The 21,060-nt window shown below is 38.5% G+C and overlaps 1 protein-coding gene across 1 annotated transcript in view; it reads right to left on the bottom strand.

Annotated features, from left to right (window-relative positions):
• LOC126184024 (uncharacterized) overlaps positions 1-21,060 on the bottom strand; it is a 344,076-nt gene that overhangs the window by 171,671 nt on the left and 151,345 nt on the right. The window contains exon 5 of the mRNA XM_049926377.1: positions 9,204-9,369. Coding sequence (XP_049782334.1) covers positions 9,204-9,369 — 166 coding nt within the window. The remainder of the gene's footprint in view (positions 1-9,203; positions 9,370-21,060) is intronic.

Below are 21,060 nucleotides of genomic sequence, written 5' to 3'. Positions count from 1 at the left end.
ATGTAAAGACGTGGATGCCAAAGATATCTGTTCTGGATCCAACGTTTTTCTTTACGTGTGTATCAATGATCTGCCACTAAATACAACAAGTGGTTCAAAAACTTTTCTCTCTGCAGATGACAAGTGTTACTACGAACCTGCCTCAATAGCCATGCATGTTAAAGCAACACTTCTGGGATGGTAAGTATGTGCCAACTCAGACAGAATCTTCTGCCTGGTAGATTAACAATGAGGGTCAGGGTCCTGGCCAACCTGGATGTGGTTTTTAGGCAGTTTCCCACATGCCACTAGATGAATAAAAGGCTGATATGTGAATACCAGGCTGGTAAGCAAGTTCTGCTTCAGTTATATGATTTGCAAACATTTAGAAACCTTCTGATCACTCTCACATGAATGATACAAGACAGCTGGGGTACACATATTCCATCCTGGGGGTTATGGGGTGCATCTGGCCATCCCTTAAAATTAACCATGCCAAATCCATTAATCACCCTGCTGACCCTGCTTTGATGTGGGTCATAACTGCAAGAAGAAGAAGAAGAAGAAGAAGAAGAAGAAAGTTTTATTGTGAAAGATATGGAGCATAACATACATGATATAGCTAATAGGGTAATCAGTAACATCAACACATGGTTTTCAGGGAACAAATTAACACTTATACTGTAACAAAAAACAATGCACACAGTTTCTGATATTGAACTCTTGGAAAGGCGAACATTTATTGTTCAATGTTGGTCAAATAGTAAAGTCTACCATTTTCATTTCTTAGGACTGAGGGCAGGTGGAATACTTTCTTGGAAGTATCACATTCAAGATCTTGTGCAAAAACTGAATGCTGTTATCTTCACTTATAGAATGATTGCCACTGTCTCTAACATTGAAACACAAAGCTTGTTTCTTTCACACTACTATCACTATGGAGTTATTTTTGGGGCAACCCTGTCACCCTTTAAGAATGTTCTTAGGGGTAAAAAACTACTTAGGAAAGGGCAGTCAGACTGCTCTACCACATAAGTTAGTGAACTTCATGTAGGCCGTCATTTAGGTGCCTCGAAATTCTAACTATGTCATTCCTGTGCATACAGTCCATTATGGGATTTGTTGTTCACAATAATGCCTCATTCAGAAGAAACTCCAAATATCATTCAGAAGCTACTAGACGTAAAAATGATACACACTTGGCTAACACTTCCTTAAGCACTGCACAGTAAGCTGTGCACTATCCAACAAGTTTTGTTTTCAATAAGCTTCAGCAGAGCTGAAAAAAATTGAGTGATAAACCCCACATATCAACATTCAAGTCGAAAGGATTCTTTTTGGCACACACCTTCTATTCTGCACAAGAGTTTCTTGCAGTAGTTGACAACTTTTTTCTGTAACATATTATTTATCTGGATATTCTTTTAAATTCTTAATTATTTCATTTATTAATTTTCTAATCAGCATTCTGTTCTATGTACAGACTCATTTCATGACCAAATCGCTGTGGCTTTCTTGGTCTCATGGAACCTGATAGATAGACAAACAAATAACTATATAAAATACTTGACTTTATCCATTACTAAGAGATGTATGCTACTGATCAATTCAGATAGCTGCCTTGAGGCAACTGTGTAGTGCATCTGTTTGAAAGTTTCAAATGAACTGCTAATGGAACCAAACAACAGAGAGTGCATCAGTAACATCTCACAGTGTAGTCGTGGCACTGAGAAACTGACATCCATGATTGGAATTGTTATTAACTAAGTGCAAAGCCAATGTTTTCCGCTCCCGGGATTGGAATGACTCCTTACCCTCTCCCTTAAAACCCACATACTTTCGTCTTTCCCTCTCCTTCCCTCTTTCCTGACGAAGCAACCGTTGGTTGCGAAAGCTTTAATTTTGTGTGTATGCTTGTGTTTGTTTGTGTGTGTGTGTGTATATACACTCCTGGAATTGAAATAAGAACACCGTGAATTCATTGTCCCAGAAAGGGGAAACTTTATTGACACATTCCTGGGGTCAGATACATCACATGATCACACTGACAGAACCACAGGCACATAGACACAGGCAACAGAGCATGCACAATGTCAGCACTAGTACAGTGTATATCCACCTTTCGCAGCAATGCAGGCTGCTATTCTCCCATGGAGACGATCGTAGAGATGCTGGATGTAGTCCTGTGGAACGGCTTGCCATGCCATTTCCACCTGGCGCCTCAGTTGGACCAGCGTTCGTGCTGGACGTGCAGACCGCGTGAGACGACGCTTCATCCAGTCCCAAACATGCTCAATGGGGGACAGATCCGGAGATCTTGCTGGCCAGGGTAGTTGACTTACACCTTCTAGAGCACGTTGGGTGGCACGGGATAGATGCGGACGTGCATTGTCCTGTTGGAACAGCAAGTTCCCTTGCCGGTCTAGGAATGGTAGAATGATGGGTTCGATGACGGTTTGGATGTACCGTGCACTATTCAGTGTCCCCTCGACGATCACCAGTGGTGTACGGCCAGTGTAGGAGATCGCTCCCCACACCATGATGCCGGGTGTTGGCCCTGTGTGCCTCGGTCGTATGCAGTCCTGATTGTGGCGCTCACCTGCACGGCGCCAAACACGCATACGACCATCATTGGCACCAAGGCAGAAGCGACTCTCATCGCTGAAGACGACACGTCTCCATTCGTCCCTCCATTCACGCCTGTCGCGACACCACTGGAGGCGGGCTGCACGATGTTGGGGCGTGAGCGGAAGACGGCCTAACGGTGTGCGGGACCGCAGCCCAGCTTCATGGAGACGGTTGCGAATGGTCCTCGCCGATACCCCAGGAGCAACAGTGTCCCTAATTTGCTGGGAAGTGGTGTTGCGGTCCCCTACGGCACTGCGTAGGATCCTACGGTCTTGGCGTGCATCCGTGCGTCGCTGCGGTCCAGTCCCAGGTCGACGGGCACGTGCACCTTCCGCCGACCACTGGCGACAACATCGATGTACTGTGGAGACCTCACGCCCCACGTGTTGAGCAATTCGGCGGTACGTCCACCCGGCCTCCCGCATGCCCACTATATGCCCTCGCTCAAAGTCCGTCAACTGCACATACGGTTCACGTCCACGCTGTCGCGGCATGCTACCAGTGTTAAAGACTGCGATGGAGCTCCGTATGCCACGGCAAACTGGCTGACACTGACGGCGGCGGTGCACAAATGCTGCGCAGCTAGCGCCATTCGACGGCCAACACCGTGGTTCCTGGTGTGTCCGCTGTGCCGTGCGTGTGATCATTGCTTGTACAGCCCTCTCGCAGTGTCCGGAGCAAGTATGGTGGGTCTGACACACCGGTGTCAATGTGTTCTTTTTTCCATTTCCAGGAGTGTGTGTGTGTGTGTGTGTGTGTGTGTGTGTGTGTGTATATATATATATATTATATATATGTGTGGATGGATATGTGTGTGTGTGCGAGTGTATACCCGTCCTTTTTTCCCCCTAAGGTAAGTCTTTCCGCTCCCGGGACTGGAATGACTCCTTACCCTCTCCCTTAAAACCCACATCCTTTCGTCTTTCCCTCTCCTTCCCTCTTTCCTGATGAGGCAACAGTTTGTTGCGAAAGCTTGAATTTTGTGTGTATGTTTGTGTTCGTTTGTGTGCCTGTCGACCTGCCAGCACTTTCATTTGGTAAGTCACATCATCTTTGTTTTTGGATATATTTTTCCTTCGTGGAATGTTTCCTTCTATTATATATATATATATATATATATATATATATATATATATATATATATATATATATATGATGTGACTTACCGAACGAAAGTGCTGGCAGGTTGATTGTATTTTATCCTGGATTTTTCAGTCTCATATTAATGTCACCAATTATCACGTTTGCCAACAGTCATGCTACTTAATAAAATTTCTGACAATTGTTTAGAAATTGCACAGACTTCCGAATACAATTTTGATAAGTGACCACTTGAGCAATTAACACAAAACATGTTTTAGTTCCATAACTAGCTTTGCCACGTTTACTACAGTTCAGCTGGTCTTTACACCATCAGCATTTACAGATATTAAAGACAATTAAGCACAGAAAATGTAACTGGATGTACTCTACCAATCAAAGGGATTTGAAAGCCAGTAAAAGTAGTTGGCTCCCCGAATCTCTATGCAACTGCTTTTACTCTCTTTACTTTTGTTATACCATCACTCTGTTACTCACCTTACTATCATTACTATTGTATGCTTCACAGCTCAATCTTATCTTTTTTTCTCCAGCTGTCTCTTTCTTTCCTAGACCACTTTATTTTCATATAAATCTTTGTAATAGTTACATAATAAGCTGTTAGTTTTAACACCACCACCAAAATTGAGTGTTTTATGTATGACTGTGACTCTTAGTGAAGTTGGCTAGTATATTTATTTTCAATCACAAAATAGCCTGAAAGAAAAGGTGGTAGTCTCTCAGTGAGAAGTGTATTGTTCTGTAGGCCTACAATAGATTTCAAGTTTCCCCCTATTTGTTATATAGATTTCTTGCTATAAAGTGGCGATTTCTTTTCAAATACAGCTCTTCTGGTTCCATGAGAAAAAATATGTTGTGCAAGAATGTCTATTTGTGTTGTTAAATTTCAGATGAGGTCTTCAAGAAAAATTAGGTGTGTGCCTTCTAAATTTTCAGATGCTACCATTCCCTGATGAACCACCCCCTGAAAACTAGAATAAACTAGTTCTATATGGAACTCACGTGATGGTAAGAAGATAGCCATCCACGCAAACTGCCTCATATTCCTAGGTAAGCCCAATAAACTGAGGTGTATTAAGGTTGACCACTTGTCAAAGGTGTGCATATTAATGAGCATTTTACTTCAACACTCTTTTACATGACAGGTGTGTAAATGTGAATTTGAAATTCATAAATGCATCTAGTTCTCATTCGTGACACTGTTTATGAGGAAGGTGAAGGTCTTTCTGAATGCAATAAATTCTAAAGACAAAATTATCACGTAATTAAATAGTGACGTCAAAACTCTCAGAAAAGAAACAATAATCTTGAAGTGAGAAAACACAAAACTTTTAAATAAGAAAAAGGTTGTGGACTCGTGGAAACAGTGACAGATTATAGCCACAAAAACTGTTGAATTCAATGTGTTAAAAGTGATGTGCAAACTGAGAAGACTGATAATCATCACAAAGCAGGGGTACAAAGTAATTCAAAATATGTTGAACTTACAAGTGAATGTAAGTGGACTGCAGTAAAGTAAGAAAAGGAAAAAAGTATTTAAAAAAAAAGTGACAAATGAAGTACCAGAAATGACTTCTTAGCAATGAACAAAGTGTGTGTAAATCGCAGTGAAAACTATAAACATGTTTTCACTTCAAAACAACAGTTAACAAGAGATCATAAATGAAGCATGAAATCTGATCATGATCATGACAAACGTGTATCCAGCATCAAATTTAACTTTTAGAAGGTATCCTGCACAGAAAATCAGTGAGTGATAAATACATAGGCAGAATAAACAACCACATCACACAGCAGTGCAACAGTGCAACAGACATAGTGCAGTTTTCATTGACTCTAATTTATTAGTAATAAATGTTTAGGATGAGATGGGCTACATCTAAATAGATAGGCTCAGCTACATTCAGTAGTCTGTACAGTGATATTTGTAAAGTTATGCTTAACAAGGGGAACTAGCCCACAGAGCGGGGGGTGTAAAAATGAATGACAAGGGTTGAAATGAAAGTACACAAACAACCTTTTGAAGTAGATTCTGATAAGGATATTCAAAACAATAAAAATGCATTCCTAATGCACTTAAATATAAACGGTCAACTGCAAACTATCCAAATGGCAGAGACAGAAAACTTGACAAATTGCAAATCATTCTATCTGAAAGGGCAAATATCAAAGTTGTTTGCTTGAATAAACACTTGCTTACAAATGAGAATATCAAAATCTTAAATACCCTTGGAAATTTACATGTTGCCAGTGGCTTTTGTAGGAGTAATTAACATGAGGAGGACCCAGCATACTTGTAAAAAGGTCAATGAAAGACAAAGAAAGATACAATTTCGATTCTCTTAATAAAGAATGTATGTTTCAAATCTGCTGTTTACAGCTGGGCCACAATATTGTAATTCTGTCAGTGTATAGAATTTCAGGTACAAAAATATCAAATTATTTTTCTCGAAATTCCAGAGTCTATTGCAGAAACTAACAAAGTAACCAAGAACAGAGTCATAATAGCTGCTGATTTCAACGTAGATTTAGCTAGTGAAGTCAACAACTCAACAAAATCATTGACATGATTCAAAAACTGGGTTTTATTACTAATTTTACTGATTTAACTCTAGTGAACGAATGGTCAGCAACACATGTGGATAATATTTTAACTAATTATAGTAACAAGGAGACAAATAAGTTTTGTTTTTGGATTTAGGACTTTCTGATCATTAAAACCAAACAACAGTGCAGCACAGATCATTTGAACTTATTTCCCCACCAATTAAATGAGATGCAGTGGACTATAGAAAATAGCAATTACAAAATCTGAAATTTTCTCAAAATTCTTGGAAAACTTCCTGCACACTTTTAATGAAACTCCCCCTTACTGTTAAAAAAAAGGAAGTAAAGCAAAGTGGATTACTGAAGGAATACCAGCATCTAGTACAAGAAATAGACAGCTACAGAGGAAACTGAAACATAACAAAATTCCTAATTTGTTACCTACATAAAAAATTACAACAATATTTTTAAGAAAGTTGTAAAGGCAGTAAAAGAACTGGTAAATAATAGATTTATTCTGGATAGTGAAAACAAATCAAAGGCACTGTGGCCAGTGATCAAAGCTAGAAACAGGCACTACAGTTAGAGGCCATGAAATTTACAAAATCAAGAGGGAGGACAAAAGTATTGTAAATCCTGCTCAAATTTCAGAGCTCTTCAATGAAGACTTTATAAATAAAAATGTATGAGACATTAATGTAGAAAATCACACAGATAAGGTAAATTTCTTTGGCACTGAGGAATCTGAAGGTGAACTGCGGAGTACATTCAGAAAAACTACAGCAAAAGATATATAGAAAATGCCATACTCGCAGTAAAAAGTTAAACATCAGCAAGATGGGATGGAATGCCAACAGAAGTGTTAAAGGGAGTCTCTAAAACAATTATCTAGCCACTGTCCACAACAGTTAATCAGTCCTTTGAAGAAGCCTGCTTTCCAAATACTCTGAAGTATGCAATAGTTAAACCCCTATTCAAAAAAGGGACAAAAGAATATATGGGGAAACTACTGCCCAATCTCTTTTCTTCCATTACTATCAACAACATTTGAAAAGGTTGTCACAGTACAAATTCAAATTTCATACAAAAGTTTAATACAATTTCACATAAATCAGTATGGGTTTCACAAAGGCACATTTTCTGCTAGCAATCAGTTTGTACACAAAAGTGGTTCCTCTCTAAACAACTGCCTGTATGCCACTGGCATTTTTTGTGACCTATCAAAGGCGTTTGATATCTACATCTATACTCTACAAATGACCGTGAGCTGCAAGGCAGAGGGTACGTCCCATTGTACCAGTTATTAGGGTTTCTTCCCATTCTATTCAAGTGTGGAGTGTGGGTAGAATGACAGACTGAATGCCTCTGTGCACGCAATAATTATTCTGATCTTATCTCGTGATCCCTATGTGAGCTATTAAAGGATTGTAGTATATTCCTAGAGTCATCATTAAAACTGTGAACCACTGCTTGCTATTCTATAGAAAAATATTGAATTAGGGGCACTATATTACAGTGTTTTAAGTCCCACCTAACCAATCAAAGATAAGAGTGATAATAACATCAGAGAGGGGAAATTTTGCTCCACAATGAAAAACCATTTCACAAGGAGTATCCCAAGGTTGGGTCTTAGGACCCATTCTGTTTGTGTTTTGCATAAATGACATGCTGCTTAATATTGAGTGCCACTCAGTTTTATTTGCAGATACAACATCTGTAATCATTAAAACTAACAGTACTAACTAAATTCCTCAAACTGTCATCAGTACCTTAGAAAAATTAGATGGGAATTAGATTAAACACGGAAAAACTTAGTTAATGCAGTTTCAAAAAAGTATTTGCAGCAAGTTAGCTGTGTGAAATTCCTCTGAATGCAATTAGATAAAAATTTATCATTGGGTTCAAATATACAACACCTTGCAAACAAATTAAACAACCAACCATTTGCAATGGTGATACTGTACAACGCTATCAGCTTGAAAATAAGGAAAGTAGTATATCACAATTACTTAGAATTAGTAATAAGGTATGGAACTATAATTCGGGGTAGCTTGAGTCGTATGCTTTATATATTAAAACTTCAAAAAACTATAATAAGAAATATGAACACTGTAAAAACTGTAAACAAATTTTTGCATTCTGACAAGTCTCCTGAACACAAATTCAATGTTATGGGACAATAAACTTTGACTCTATTCTATTCTATTCTCTGTACCACAAGATGATGTAACAATCCATTCAATGGTAGTTACTGAAACATGTACAAAGTTTATGTAACACTGGGGTGACTGCTGTCCAGCTCCCAATGCAAGAATCTGGGTACAATAAAATCATACCCAACCAGCATAAGGTGAGCTGCCTAAGTTGCTTGTGAATTAACATCACTAGGAACTATATGGAGATCACTATGGACATGGGAAGGATTATCATGATAATATTAACTAGGTACATCAGCATCTTGTTCAAAGGAAACCACTTCACATTGTAACATCATCAACCTCATGAAATCTTTGAAAGGCTAATTAAAACAGTTTGATTTTTCTTACACTCTGAGATCTTTCTGACCAATAAATAGACCTATTTCTTAAGAAACTTACAGGACCAAGATCTGAGCTCAACAGTTAAAATTTATTAAAACCTTTCTCACAGCTATTACATAGCATTATCAAATAACTTAGCTATTTTAAGTATTACAATGATGGTGATCCCCCCCTCAAAATACAAACCAAGACAAACATTTTTATGCAAGTAATCACAAATATTACATTTCATCAGAAGAGCAAATGATTGTGTGCCTGTTTTTCAACTCTTTTCTTCTGGAGTATACAGATTTGTTACCTAGCATTATCCACTGTGTATATACCTTTTCATGTTGAACACAACTGAAATCAGGAAATAAGCTTGTTACAACAGTTTCCAAGAGTACCATAATCCATTAATTTCCTTACCTTGACTATATGAGGGACCAATAGATGAGCTACTACCAGCAACTAAGGATGATCCTGGTCCAGAATGAAGAGCATATGCAGTACTATGTCTTGAATGTTGAATCAGAGCAGCTTGAAGCTGTGGACTTGGTGGAGGTGCACCATAATTATGATCCTGAAGTATATACTGAAAGGGAAAAAAATACTGTGATTTGCTGCAAGATACAATATCAAAAGTAATTTACCAATATACAATGCTGTCTGCTGTTATACGTAGTTTATTTCTTCATGTGGATCACAGTTTCCAATGTGGTATTTTTGTTGCAGGAAGCAAGTTGTTAGTGATCAAATTTAATTCAACTGCACTAAATATAAACTTTGGGGTTTGGTCAACAAAGCTTCATAGTAAATATAGTACAACACCACACAACACTGAAAGGACCACAGTATTTAAACAAGAATGCTACCTGACTGAATACTTAACGTAAAAATTTTGCACTCTTTCTACCATTTCATAGTAAGGTATTGTGGTGTATCTTTCCAAGTATTAATACAGTAGAACTTCAATAATCCAACTTCGAATGGTCTGACTCCCTGCTTAGTCAGACCATACCATTTCCGGTGCCTGCTTACATACTCAGGCCACTACGACAGTCAGAAGTGCACAATGGAAGTAGAATTGACAACTGAATCATTGTCACTAACTCGAACAATCAATGAGAATGAGAAAGACGATGCTGACAATGAAAACAATGAATCTACAGTTTAAGTATCACATGCTAAAAACAAATTTGATATAGCCCTTCAATACACTAAACAAAGTTCTACGTCCATGACAATAGAAATTTTATGGATTAGTAAATGTCAGAAAAACACACAAAAAAAAAAATCAAGATCATCATCTGCTAAGCAAAGAAATATTACAGACTTTCTTGTTCTGCTTAAGAACAGAACATTTTTATGGTGTGATTTCTCATATTTTAAACAGTTAAATACAAATCAGCAGTGTCAATGCACCACTGTAATAAGGTATGTAAATATGTTTAACTTTGACTCAAGTCCGTCCCCGATAGCTGAGAAGTCAGTAAGACAGAATGTCAATCCTAAGGGCCTGGGTTCGATTCCCGGATAGGTTGGAGATTTTCTCCACTCAGTGACTGCTGTTGTGTTGTCCTAATCATCATCATTCCACCCCTATTTACACGCAAGTCGCCGAAGTGGCATCAAATCGGAAGACTTGCACCCGGCGAATGGTCTACCCGACAGGGGGCCCTAGTCACATGACATTTACATTTACTTTGACTCACAGTAACAATATCTTACCACACAATACAGACATATATTACAGTACAGGCAATACTGTACATTACACATTCATAGAAGATTTTTTTGTGCGTCAACATTTTCTTTTCATTTTGTTACTGTTTTAACGTGTAACAATATTTTAGACAGAATTTCTAGTTGAAAATTAAAGTTATACTGTAATGTTTTGTGATGTTACGGGTCAATAAAAGTGTACCTCTGATAATCCGACCTTTTTTGCGTTGACCATGCTCCCGGTCTCATAGGTGTTGGATTAATGAGGTCCTACTGTGCCTTAGAAATATTCTATTTCAAGGAAACAATCTGTGAATTTATCCTAGCCTGCTATCTCTCTCTCTCTCTCTCTCTCTCTCTCTCTCTCTCTCTCACACACATACACACACACACACACACACACACACACACACACACACAGAGAGAGAGAGAGAGAGAGAGAGAGAGAGAGAGAGAGAGAGAGACTGACTATGTACTGAACGTTGGTCCAAAACTGCATAAATTTCACACAATACAACTAATACACAACTGTGAATGCTTCTCTGGTTTCATATTAAGTTTCATGTAATATACACAAAAAGAAATGATTTCTCATTCAATAGGACTCGACATTAGGTTAAGAAACGAGGCTAGCCACATTTCATCCATAAGCAGCAGACAGTTAAGTTAATCTGATACAGTCCTAAGCACCTTACTATTTGTGTTAAGAATGTTGAGATTTCATATGTGGTGAACAATACACAAGCAAAGAGAGAAATGAAAACAACACTGAACTTAAAAGACTGCCACTGTCTGTACGTTGCACATTAATGGTGTCATTATTAAAAGCTACACAACCTTACAAAGCACTACATTTTCTAGTGTAATTGTTGACTCAAAAGAATTCAGAGTCTCAACAGGAGCTGTCAAACTTAACATTCTTTCCCAATGGCATTTTTACTGTAACCATGAATAAGTGTGTTGATTTCTTCATAGTTATACTGAGTATTTGATTCCATTGGTGTTGCTGTTGCACAGTACCAGTACCTTTCGTGTTATTTGGCTACAGTTAGGATCCAGTTATGATGCATGACACATTACCTGCTCCCCAAGTGCAGTTGTTCTTTCCAGACATATATCAGTCTAACAGCCGACCTATGCCACAAGTGCAGTCACATGGTATGAGAAGGAATGCCTATGCCGCTCCCATCATAGGAGCTAACTTTGTGGAACAAGAGTCATTAAGCTATTCCCAAAAAGATACTTTAATTATGTCAAAAATCATTATCATCATAAGCGTGGACACTGGTGACAGGTGTAAACTTCTGACATTACGAAGATCAACACCATGATGCTTCCCACATAATCCTCCTCCCCCCCCCCCCCCCCCAAAGTCCTTCTTGCCTGTCATCTCACTAGTGATATAGTCTCAACCAGACTGACCACAAAACAGCAGTTCCTGCACTACCTGCTGACTCCTGTCTCCCCAAAACCTACCTAAAGAGTAGCTAATTTGGCTCTTTGGTTCAAGCAAACACCTTTGGCCTTCCATTAATTTGAATACAAAACTGGATAACAGTTTCCCTCTCAACATCCAGATCACTGGTGTGGACTGACGCAATGCCACCCAGTCAACTGATGGCATCTCCAGATGTGTTGAAAGTTTATAACTAGTTGGAAATTCTATACACAGTAATCAACCAATCCAGTTCACTGTATGCAGAAATGTTACCAGACAAGGGAACACAACAGGGACTGCATCAGCTTGGAAGCTGGCAGGTGATATGAAGATGCCACACAATATTAGTAAGACTTCCTCTCGTCAGTCCTGTTTAATATGGTAGGATACATGAAGTTACTACTGGCCGCTTTTCATTTATGTGCACAAAAAACAGCCAGAAGGATCAATGTAACTGTTCAATACTCAGTTACTATTATTTCACTTATTCATTACATCAATATTGCCTCCAACAATTACAAGAACACTACATTTCAGTTACAAAACATTTATTTACATAGTCTCTGCTACAAAATGACTGGCACAACTGTGTGATGAAGCTCAACAGCAATGTTTACAACATAATACTTTTATTCAAGCTCAATAGCAATGGGTAGAACATAATACTCTTATTGTCACTGGTGTAACAGGAAAAAATGTCATGCCTCTTGCTATCTTGTCACTCTAGAAATATGTACAGAGAAGCCAAAATCTTGTATGTAACTGTGTGCCAATATCTATGGAAAATCCATTTTGGTTCTCATGTACAGAATGAAACTGTGTGACAGTGTTTCAGTGGAAAAATGATAAATGACAGACCACTGTATAGTGTGCAATTTTTCTTCAACTCATACAATACCCTTTTGGAATACATTATAGCTGTATGACCACATACAATAATCTCATTACACAGGAACATAACCAGCATTGTTGTTAACTTTTGCACTATTGAACCACATTATCATCATCTCCAAATTTGTGGATGACAGCATATAGCTCTTGAAACACACTGACATGTATCGACATGGCACAACTAGTCTCTGAAGGATGTAACAGGACCATCTAAAAAGAACAGATGTCATAGGGGAAAGAAGTAAGGGTTGTAAAAACATGTAACAACTGGCTTTCAGCTCAAGGACATCAATATTTATGAAACAGGATACTTTCTAAACAAACTGTATGCAAGAATTATGACTGAACAAATAAAAACTAGCAGAAATATTCCACATATCAAGCACCACAAGCCATTTATATGTGATGGACAACTGAGATGTCACAGTGGACCAACTAGTCATCAAAATTCTACAGGGGCTATCAGGTGCATACATAAATACACTTGTAAACAATATTGTTCACGGGAATGGTCACTGAATGCCAATGAAGATGTACAGCTGACCACGTCTGCTGGGAATAAAAGGTTTGTCTTCTCTAGTGAATCACTTTCCTCTGTTTTGTGCTGGTATGAATGTATGCATAGTGCTGTTCAAACAGCAGAAGAAGAACACTGCCATGACTTCTGGAAGATGCAGCTGATGGCAATAACATCAAGGTTTGAGAAATTTATGCAGGTCATTTTATGAGATAACTAGCTTACACCAAGTTGGGATCTGCCACTTTCTTTTATGGATGCTACAGGTTCTCTCAACAAACTCAGTCATAAATTCACAGTTGCATATAATGCAAAGTAACGCAAGCTAAATTTCTCCTCTGAAGTTGACTGTATCTATCAGAATAGCCATACAGCCAGTAATACAGCTGGAAACATATCGACACAGATTGGCAAAGCACATGCATAATACGCAAGTGTTCTCCTACCCATTGAAATCCTTAGACGTGAATCCATCTGAGTATGTTGGACAACTTCAAGTGCCATACTCATTCTCTGCATCCTCTATCAAAAATCTTACAGTTATTATGCATAGCTGGCAGTCAGCAAGCTCTCAAACATCTTTAATTATCTTCCATTATCTTAAGAGTGTTTGTATAACATCCATTATGGTAACTGTAAATACTGTTTATTGGTCAAAAACATTTATTATGTACATATTAAATGATTGGGAAATATGGAAAGTGGAAGAATTGATAACTAAAAAAAACCCTCATTAAAGTGAATCCTACAGAACACAATATTCCAGATAGCATGGGATTGGTAAGGCCCATAGGAACCTCTGAATAAATATGAGCCCATGGACAGGCATTCACAACTGTGCATAAACAATGCTGGCTAATGAAAATGAAAAAATACAATCATTTTATTTTAGTAAAGGTAAAATAGTCATCGATCTGAAGACTAGTTTGAACGCCACAGTGCTTTACTAGGTTTGATCCTATTGGAGGTGGTACACCCTTGCCTTCTGCAGGTATTTGAAGTGAATTACCAGACAGTTTAACATTGATTTCAAAACCTACTGCAACTTGGCTTTTTCACAGAAACAAATAACTGCAAGATGTCAAGGATCCTAGGAGTGACATTTGGATTTGTGATCTGACACTAATCCAGTGAGCCACCAAGCCATTTTATTATGTTTGTGAAACATGATATTTATTTTTATTTTAGAGGGACAAAGTACCTGGTTCAGAGGTTCAGGTACCACAATATCAAAACTTTTTCCAGTGTTGGTTTATAACACTGGGCCCTTTCTACACTTTCTATTCTCCCCATGATGGAAAATTGTTGTACAAAAAAATAGATTGAGCCACCAAAGATACAAAGGTCGTCCACAAAGTAAGTTCCATTTCTATTTCTATCCACGGCAGCACCACGATTGTAGTTCCTAGCATGGGCGGCAGTTACTGCGACTCAAGGAACAGAAATGTACGCCATTTTAAGATCGCTGCTGCCAAAGTGTGCTTTGTAGTCCTTCTTTATAATGTCAGCCATAATTGAAAATGCCGCCGCGTGTGAAATCAGATATGTGATTCATTTTCTAAATGCAAAGAAAGTTGAAGCAAAGGAAATTCATCGGCAAATCTGCGAGGTTTACGGACAAAATGCTATGAGTGATTCAATGGTCAGAAGATGGGTCAGACTGTTCAATGAAGGACGTGATCAAGTGCATGATGAAGAACAAACTGGACGCTTGTCTGCGCTTACTGATGAACTGGTTCACACAACTGAAGATTAAGCACAACCATAAGTTTACATGTCGTGCCCTTTCTATGGAAGTTCTGCAAATCTCATGATCACTAATTCATGAAATTGTTACTGAAAAACTGAAATTTCGAAAACTTTGCTCACATTGGGTACCCAGAATTCTTACTGACCAACACAAAAAACAATGGATGGGCAGTGCACTTCAGTTTTTGGCATGCTACAATGAAGAAGGCAATGGTTTTCTTTCTCTGATAGTCATGGGGAATGGAACTTGGGTATTGTACGACACCCCTGAAACAAAACAGCAATCGATGGAATGGAACCACACTTCATCCCCAACGAAGGTTAAGCCTAAGCAAATCTTGACACCTTGAAAAGTCATGTGCATCCTTTTTTTTGGGACAGAAAAGGCATTTTGCTGATTGATTTTTTACCATGAGGCCAACCAATCAATGCACATGGTTACTGCGAGACCATTAAGAAATTGCGCCGCGCAATACAGAACAAGTGCTGAGGATTACTGTCAAAAGGTGGTGTTTTTTTCCACGATAATGCCTGACCTCATACGGTGAATGTGACCAAACAACTCTTACAGGAATTTCACTGGGACGCATTTGATCATCCACCGTACGGCCCGGACCTCGCTCCTTGCGACTTTCATCTCTTCTAATAGCTAAAATCTGTACTTGGTGGTTAACACTACAACAATGATGATGGGCTGAAAGAACATGTTAGCAAATGGTTGAATACACAGGCGGCAACCTTCTATGAAGAAGGCATACAAAAACTTGTGCCAGGCTATGACAAGCGCCTACAAAATTTCGGAAGCTATGTAGAAAAGTAGTTTAACAGTTGTAGATTTTTGTACAATATATATTTTTTCTGTATTTGTACACATTTGTTTTATATAACCAAACGGAACTTACTTTGTAGACATACCTCGTAGATGTTACGTCAGTTGCTTTTCTTTGTCACTTGGTATTATCGTGACATGTAAGTCACAAACAAGTTCATGGTGCTAAAAAATCAGTTCTTTAGTACAATGAGAATTATCAGTAATTGAACTGGCAGAGATGCACTATGCGGTGAAAATGAAAAAGAGTACAAAATATTTACTTTTAGTTTCTGACACGATACAGACCTTGAAGCATTCTTTCAAAACTCTAGTGAACTTTACTGTGTGTTAACTTTTACTATCCCCTTAACATTTCTTTACATACCATTTCACTGAGGGTAATGCAAATGTTCAGTTTTTTTGCATGTGGCTCTGACATGATGTATGCTACAGCTTCTGAGCTGATTATTGTGTCTCACTATACAAAAAGCGCTTGGTTGTATGTTCTGATATAAATACTGACAGCTATTGATGAGAAAACCAGGGGTCACATTTTCTTTAGCTTATGTTTCAGGAGAGAGATTTACATACATTATGAATTTTTTATGCTTTTATATCAAGGAGTCAAGGCCAATAAGACACAAAACCCACAACTTTGCTTTTGTGTCAAAAGTCTGGAATAATTTTGTTGAAAATTGTTTTCTGCTTTACTGTCCAAGACAAAATATCGCAACTGATGAGCAGCCATTTCCCACGAAGGGAAGGTTAGGAATTACATGCCTAATAAATTAAATAGTGGCATCAAATTTTGGTTCACCTGATGTAAACACCAGATATTTGTTCAACACACCAGTACATACCTGGGAAAAGGATGAATATCGACCAGAGAATCAAACCTTTTCTTAATATGTTGTCACAAAGCTTATGGAATCCACTCCTAAGAAGGGAAAGGAATGTGACAACAGATAATTTTTTCACATCTTTGCACCTTGCTGAAATATTGAAGAGTAAAGGTATAAGTGTAGTGCACACACCCAACAGTTTAAGAAAAGAAATACCAACACTAGTAAGAATATCAAAAGCACCACCATATGAAATTACTGTAATGAAGCACGGAGCGAGAATCTTGCCCATCTATAATGGAAATGGAAAGAAAAATAAAAATGTTCATGTTCCTAGCATGCTTCATTATTCAAATCATCATCCAGAAACTGTAGAATTTTTGTATAAAACCAGATCTGAAGTGTGTATACTGGACCAGATGGTTGAAAATACTTAATGAAAGCAGCTTCGTGGAGATGGGCAATTCAACTGTTTTAAACTGGACTCTGCAGGAATAATGCATGCATTCTTTAAGGAGCAGTTGTAGCAACAGCTATCAGCTGTATGCAGTTTCTGTAGCATTTCAGTCAATAACTAAAACATAAACACTTGAAAAATAATTGCCAAAAAGTGTTTCCTGCAATCAGCAGGTGAAATAATGGGGATGAATCAGTAAGTAAGTAATGTTGACAGCAATGCAGTGTGTCAAAATGCAAGAACAACACAACTGATACATGTGACACCAGGAACAAACCCGTGAGCGAAAAAAATGTGACAGTAATCTCAAAGCACTGCATTGCTTGCAATCAGTACTCACAATAATAAGGAAAAACAATTTTATTTTCTAATGTAGCCTTATTTCAAAATGAATACAATCACAAATAAAAATGATAACTACTAATGAAAACAATGTGCAGATTCAAAGTCTTTTCATAAACAAAGTTCCTTTTTACAACTACACTTATCAGCCACAACATTATGACCACCAACCTACTACCATCAATATAAACCCATCCAGGCAATAACAGTGCCACACAAGCATTTTGAAAACTGTGTGACTAGTCAGGTGTTTGGAGAGTGCTGTGGTGAGTGTCTTGATCATGTGGTGAAACCAAGGTGAAACAAAGCCTGGATATTGTGGGGCTGAATGGCCACCCCTCATTACAGATGATGGATGTTGTAGGCTGGACAGACTGGTAAAACAGGACAGGCAGCAAACTGTGGTGGAACTAACATCAGCCTTTAATGCTTGGCAGAGTACAAGATTCAAATGGCTCTGAGCACTATGGGACTTAACATCTGTGGTCATCAGTCCCCTAGAACTTAGAACTACTTAAACCTAACTAACCTAAGGACATCACACACATCCATGCCCGAGGCAGGATTTGAACCTGCGACCGTAGCAGCCGCGCGGTTCCGGACTGCGCGCCGAGAACCGCTAGACCACCGCGGCCGGCCAGAGTACAAGAGTGTCTGAACACACAGTACACTGAACACTCCTGACAATGGGCCTCCACAGGTGACGATCCATGCATGTGCCAATATTAACACCATGATAGTGGCAAATATGACTGAAATGGCTATGTGACCATCAACACTGATGAATACCAATATCTTCTTAATCATGCCGATGGGAGCGTGCGAATCTGTCATCCTCCCCAGGAGAACAGCTCCTTGACACCTGTACTGTGGGACGAAGACAAGCTGGCAGTGGCTAGATTCAGCACTGGGGAACATTCACTTGGGGATCCATGGGTCCAGTGGAGCCATGCAAGGCAGCATGTTGGGCAAGGAGTATCATACACTAGTTGCAGGCCACGTACACCCACTCATAATGATCGTTTTTCTTGACGGCAATGGCATTTTTCAATAAGATAATGTGCTATGTCACAAGGCCAGGAGTGAGGTGGAGTGGTTCTAGGAACACAGTGGTTATTTCCAACTGACCCCCCCCCCCCCAACTCACCAGATCTGTACCCGATTGAACACATCTGGGATGTGACTGAATGTAGTGTCAGAGCTCATCATGATCCCCTTCCACCCACCCCCACCCCAGAATTTATGGGAATCAGGTGACTTCTGTGTGCAGATGTGGTGCCAACTCCTTCCAGTGACCTACCGAGGCCTCATTGCTCCCATGCCAAAATGTGTTGCCGTTATTATCCATGCAAAAGATGGACATACTGGCTATTAATTAGGTGGTCATAATATTCTGGCTGATCAGTGTAAATAGAAAAATGGGTAACTTTGCCACTGTGGTTAATTTGATCTCTGTCCCAATTTGAGGTAAATAAAAAGTGATGCGATTCTAGGGTTAACGATCAGCAGATTCTTTCCTTAAGCTAACAAACATAAGTTATTTAAATGCCTTATTATATCAACTAGAAAAGCCAAGCCCACTATCCTTTATCATCTCTCAATGTTAACTCAGTCTCTACTTTAATTTCCATTAGGAAGGTGATTTTTTTCTACATCACAAAGAGCACATTAAGAACGTTCTCTATAAATACACCTTACCAGGCACCTGTAACATTAAATCACAATAAGCTGTTTCCACAACATTCGAAAAGCCTTGAATTATTGTTGAATGTCTGACATCATAAAAACTCGAGAAAAATGTACTATGATTTCATGATGTGTGGAAAGGACCAGCCAGGCAGCTTGTCACATGCATCAACAAGTGCATGAGTAGTCAGCACTTGCAGGCAATCTTATCATCATGGGCAGATTTGAAACAGCCTCCAATAGATATTACCTACTCAAATATTACAATTATAATACAAAATGGATTCCAAGCATAAACTGTGTCAGAAAGATATACGAAAAAATAGTGTGACTCAATGGCTGTGTGGGCACGGTAAATCCAAAGGTTCAAGGTCCAATTCCTTACACATCCTAACTTTGCCATGCTTAGTTAAGAATTACTGTGTTCAAACTAATCTTCATCTAGATGATAACTTTATACTTTGACTGAAGTATAAAGTGTTCTGTAATAAAGTGAAAACGCCAGATACACAAATAATATGCCGATACACAAATAATGTGCCGAGACACAAATAAAGAAGTGACTTACGTGTCACTGTGGTGAAAAACATAGCAATCTAAGAAGTGAAAGAAATTCTCATTTTATTTACATTCAATGAAAGCAAATAAGTATCCTCAGATCATCAGCTCCAATCAGCACTGACCATCTTCAGATCTAAATAAAAGTATAATGTAAGGGGAATGAAAAACCCAGTAAAATTTACATCTGAATAATTTCACTGTTGACTGCTATCAATAATTTATGGCTATTTATTCATGATCACTGAAGTAAAAAACATTTCCAAAGGAATGTCAGTTGCTTTATGTCATCAGAACTCATGATGCTCTGACACACACACACACACACACACACACACACACACACACACAAAAAAACTCATATCTATCAATTTCATCTGTTTTAAATACTTTTTATCATACTTCTTATTTGAGTCACACTTTATATTACAAAAATTACTAAGAACAGTACAAGGATATTTCCATACAATAATTTATAATTTTTAACTGCTTCAACAAAGGCATCAGACTGTTCTTGTATCACCCTGCATTTGCTGCTCTACATTATTTGATGCATTACCCACTCTGTAGTGCATTCTCTGTCATGAGAATGTGCAGTCATTTCATCCACAGAGTCTGTGAGTTGCAATCACACATTGCACACATCCTGGACACTAGCACACCAAGACAGTGGTCTCCTCTGGCTCAAGCACAGGCTGTCACTGAGTAAAACATGCACATGCAGAAAACATGCAAGAAAGTCCATTGTGGTACAAGGGCTTGTTGTATGTTCAGAGTGTAAATTGTCAAGCAACATATACAAAAATTCCAATATGCTGATACATGCCTTTATTATGCCTGACACTCTAGTACATTCCTTCTACTTGATAACTGTGAAAAGTCTTGCCAAGAAAGGATATGATCATCAAATGTTTTGTTTACCTCTCCCTAACACCATTAAAAGAGAAAGACAATAGCAATACAGTATTTACAAATAAATGGAGATTTTGCAACCTATGTTCTGGGGAATGCCCTGCACAGTTGCCAACTGCCCTGAATATGAGGTTGGAAAGTTTCAGGCACAACTTTACAGTGTTCACATACGAGTCACTGAGAAACAAAGGTGATGTTTTTTAGGAAGACAAAATCTGTTCTTCCAAAAAATGGAAAATAGTCTTCCTTGGAAACTGAAACTCATCTAATTCTAAAGGGAATTTTATTGCCTTCAAATATTATTCTCATTAGATTTTTGCTCCAACATAAACAGAATGTTTGAAAATGATTCACACAA

This window comes from Schistocerca cancellata, chromosome 4 (genome assembly GCF_023864275.1).
Source record: "Schistocerca cancellata isolate TAMUIC-IGC-003103 chromosome 4, iqSchCanc2.1, whole genome shotgun sequence".
NCBI lineage: Eukaryota > Metazoa > Arthropoda > Insecta > Orthoptera > Acrididae > Schistocerca > Schistocerca cancellata.
This window is presented reverse-complemented; position numbering and strand designations above follow the sequence as displayed.